At 44.2% G+C, this 4250-nt stretch overlaps 1 protein-coding gene across 1 annotated transcript; it reads left to right on the top strand.

Moving 5' to 3' along the window:
• Positions 1 to 430: 430 nt before the first annotated feature.
• On the top strand, positions 431 to 3392 carry LOC310777130 (homeobox protein otx5-A-like; the record flags this gene model as incomplete). The annotated part of the gene is made up of 3 exons (XM_083637393.1): positions 431 to 518; positions 1971 to 2122; positions 2754 to 3392. 3 exons carry the CDS (start codon positions 431 to 433, stop codon positions 3390 to 3392), a joined length of 879 nt encoding a protein of 292 aa, XP_083493519.1.
• Positions 3393 to 4250: the final 858 nt, after the last annotated feature.

Here is a 4250-nt window from a genome sequence, read left to right as displayed (position 1 = left end):
ACTTGCAGATTAGGTTCGTTTGGTGTTTTGCTTGTGATAGCTGGATAGGGGAAACGTAGAATACACCAGCGTTCAAATCCGCTGTGGATTTGCGCTCCGCGTTACGACAGGTGTATTGGCGCAGCTCCTGCGGCGTCTGCACCAACTCAGAGCAGCCTGCAGAGAGGAGAGAAACATCGGGCGATAAACAAAAACAACTGAGAGTTATTGCAGTGAAAAACAACCCAGTGTATAGAAAAGACAGAGAGGGAGGGAGGGGGAGAGAGAGAGAGAGAGAGAGAGAGAGAGAGAGAGAGAGAGAGAGAGAGAGAGAGAGAGAGAGAGAGAGAGAGAGAGACCCCCTGGAGACAGCTAAGAGACCGGCGCCCGGCCTGAGAGAAGGAGAGAGAGAGTGAGGGAGTGAGGGAGCGTTTTAAAACCGACAGGAGGCATGATGTCCTACATTAAGCAACCGCATTACGGCATGAACGGGTTACTGTCCGGCCCGGGCATGGATCTGCTCCACTCCGGATATCCCAGTAAGTCATCCGTGTCTGTTTTAACCCCTTCAAACCTGTTGTATTGTTTGTTCAAGTGATTTATTTTATTTTATTTTCAAGTGCATGGTGACTGAAGGAATTCACTGAAATTCTTTGCTTTCCGCGCGTAAAAGAAGCATTACGCAAGGAACGCAATGGTTCTTTAGCCCAGTCACTTGCATTAAATCCAATCGAAATTAAATTACAATGTTGTGTTCTGAGTATACAGTTATGAATATCCATTCATAACTGTATACTGTCTCATTATGTTTCTTCAGCCACCAGAACATGTGTTCACTTGACCTATAAATTCAGCGGATTACAGAGTCAAAGAACAATAAAAAGAAGTGTGTGAATGGAAACGCAGCCTGTTCACACACAGACTTAACATCAAAACTGTCCCCAATCTGTTGCTCATAATGTAACCTATTTAGAAACGGAAAGGATGTGCATTATAGGCCCTTTTAATTCAATGCCTAATGTTTTGTTGCCTGATCAGCATCTGTCATCTGTGAGATGTGTTTGAATGAAACGTTGCACATCATTGGAAGAAGGCATTGGAAAACATGGCCTCTAACTGCTTTTAGATTTCCCATTAATAGTTTCATCACCATTATTCATTGATATTCTATAACAGTATATTAGTTCCAATTTATTTCGATTCAAATAGTTTGATTATGACAGCCAGGTCAAACCAAGCATCTGGTAAAAATAATAATATCCCAATAAAAAATAGATATATAGCTAATAATAATAATAATAATAATAATAATAATAATAATAATAATAATAATAATAATAATCGACGGCATTCGTTGAGACAATAAAATTCATTTTCTTTCAGCACCAAAACACCGGATGTAAGGCTAACGAAATTTGTGACTGAAATTGAAAATTGATAAAAACTTCCATAAGAAAATATTTTGGTTATGTTCTGTAAAGGCAATCCCCCAAATGTTTGAACCTTGATAAAGTATACAGGAATAACATTTATTTATTGTAGCTATGTCCAAATTAATTTGCTTGCTTTATTAACGTCAGTCAAAGTTGTCTCGTTCTTCCCAGAAATCTCTCGTCTTCTCGCATTATTTCCAAAAGCTCCTTCCTCCCCCTTTTCCTTTTTTGTATGTTATGCGACAGTCGTTATCAAGGCGCTTATACGTAATGACAACTACGCCTCCCAAGTTCCAACATCTGGGCAACTTCAGATGCTGTGTAGCCTATAATTTAGACCCTAAATTCGTTGAATATCGGGACACTATACTATAAATACTAAAACTACTATAGGCTACTACTGTTGTACTACTACTACTACTACTAGCTACTACTAGTACTAATACTACTACTACTAATAATAATATTATTATTATTGTTAATAATTATAATAATAACCATCATTATCATCATAGGCTAATATTAATATTAATCATGTGTATTGATTTTGTTCTCCAGACACGCCACGTAAGCAGCGTCGGGAGCGCACCACCTTCACGCGTGCGCAGCTGGACATCCTGGAGGCGCTGTTCGCCAAAACGCGCTACCCGGACATTTTCATGCGTGAGGAGGTGGCGCTCAAGATCAACCTGCCCGAGTCCAGAGTCCAGGTAACATCATTTATAAACACATAAAGGGAAACTGTGTGTGTGTGTGTGTGTGTGTGTGTGTGTGTGTGTGTGTGTGTGTGTGTGTGTGTGTGTGTGTGTGTGTGTGTGTGTGTGTGTGTGTGTGTGTGTGTGTGTGTGTGTGTGTGCGTGCGTGCGTGCGTGCGTGTGCGTGTGCGTGTGCGTGTGCGTGTGCGTGTGCGTGTGCGTGTGTGTGTGTGTGTGTGTGAGACAGAGAGAGAGAGAGAGAGAGAGAGAGAGAGAGAGAGAGTCAGTGAGTGGGAGAGAGATATAGAAAGGTTTGTTGATGATGGAAACAATGCAAGCTTTACCAGTTTGACAAGGAACGGTTTGGTTAACACCCAAAAATGAAAATTTTGTCATCTATACTCACTCTCCTGCCACCAGTTGGTGAAGTTTGTCCATACAACACACAGATTGACAGCACAACTCTAACCAATCACCATTGAACTGAAGTCAATGGTGACTGGTTTTCTCTTGAGAATTTTCATTTTTGTGTAAACTGTTCTTCTAATGGTAAAGTTGATTAGATAATAAGTGCTGGTTTAATAATGGTTAATGGTTAATAAAGGTTATAGAATATAACTTCACCCCCTCGCCTCCTCTCCTCCAGGTTTGGTTCAAGAACCGTCGTGCCAAGTGCCGCCAGCAGCTGCAGCAGAGCTCGGGCCAGTCCAAACCGCGGCCCGCGAAGAAGAAGGCGTCCCCGGCCCGCGAGGCCAGCTCTGAGGCCAGCGCCAACCAAGCCAACGGCCCCTACAGCCCGGCGCCCCCTCCCCCGGGCACTGCCATCGCCCCCAGCTCTAGCTCAGCCAATGCCCCTGTCTCCATCTGGAGCCCGGCGTCCATCTCCCCGCTGCCCGACCCCCTGTCGGTGTCTGGCACACCCTGCATGCAGCGCGCCACCGCCTACCCCATGACCTACAGCCAGGCTCCGGCCTACAGCCAGAGCTACGCAGCCTCCTCCTCCTACTTCACCGGCCTGGACTGCGGCTCCTACCTGTCCCCCATGCACCCGCAGCTGTCGGGCACCGGGGGCGCCCTGAGCCCCATCACCGCCTCCTCCATGGGGGGGGGCCTCAGCCAGTCCCCTGCCTCGCTCGCCTCCCAGGGCTACACAGCCGCCTCGCTGGGCTTCGGAGCTGTCGACTGTCTGGACTACAAGGACCAAACTGGCTGGAAGCTCAACTTCAATGCCACTGACTGTCTGGACTACAAAGACCAGAACTCCTGGAAGTTCCAGGTCTTGTAAATGCAGGAAGTTCAGAATGGGTTCAGGGTTTAGGAAAGGAGGTGAGGAAGGGAACGAAAGAGAAGTGAGGGGAACAACCCAAGATTGCGTTCAGTGTTAAAAGGAAGAAGGAAGAAAAACTTGGAACACAGAAATCAACTAATCATATCAGTCTATGAACTAATCAGCTGAAAACAAATCTATTTTTTCATTTGTGCTGTGTGGAAATGTGTGTGGAAGCTGTGTTCTATTAACTGATCTGTTGATGCTTGCCTTGGCTTGGTGATTGTAACCAAGAGATGACAGTAATATATCTACAAGTCACACAACAAGAAAATCAAACTTGTAATCAAGGAATCGCAAAGAAGCATGTAGGCCTAAAAGGAAAGCACTATTGCAATATCTGTACAATGAGATTGGATGCGTCTAAACAGCTTTGATGCTTCATATTTTGTTAATCACCCACTGGATTAAAAGGTAGATGTTGTTATGAATAATGATTTCAATGACGGTATCAGCAACATTGATGACAAGAGGATTTAAAGAGAACATGAAACATGAACATGAACAAAGGAATTCGTCCAATAGTGAAATGTCTTGATTTCTGATTGCTGGTTGTAGTCGATAGAAATATTGTTGCAACATTAGGAAAAGCTGAAGCCAACTTCAGAAACAGATGACTGTCTGCCGTTGACTTGGACCACATTTAAAACAGTGCTTATTTTCCCTCATTAGCATGTCCTGCCTTGAATTTGATGTTGAGTGTTAACCCATTGATACCTGATGCAGCATTTGCGTGTATATCCCTCATTTGTGTGCGTATCCCTTTAAGACCGCGTTAACGCGGTTCGCGGTCTTAAAGGGATACACACACAAATG

The sequence above is a fragment of the Poromitra crassiceps genome, assembly GCF_964638095.1.
Source record: "Poromitra crassiceps genome assembly, chromosome: 5".
NCBI lineage: Eukaryota > Metazoa > Chordata > Actinopteri > Beryciformes > Melamphaidae > Poromitra > Poromitra crassiceps.
This window is presented reverse-complemented; position numbering and strand designations above follow the sequence as displayed.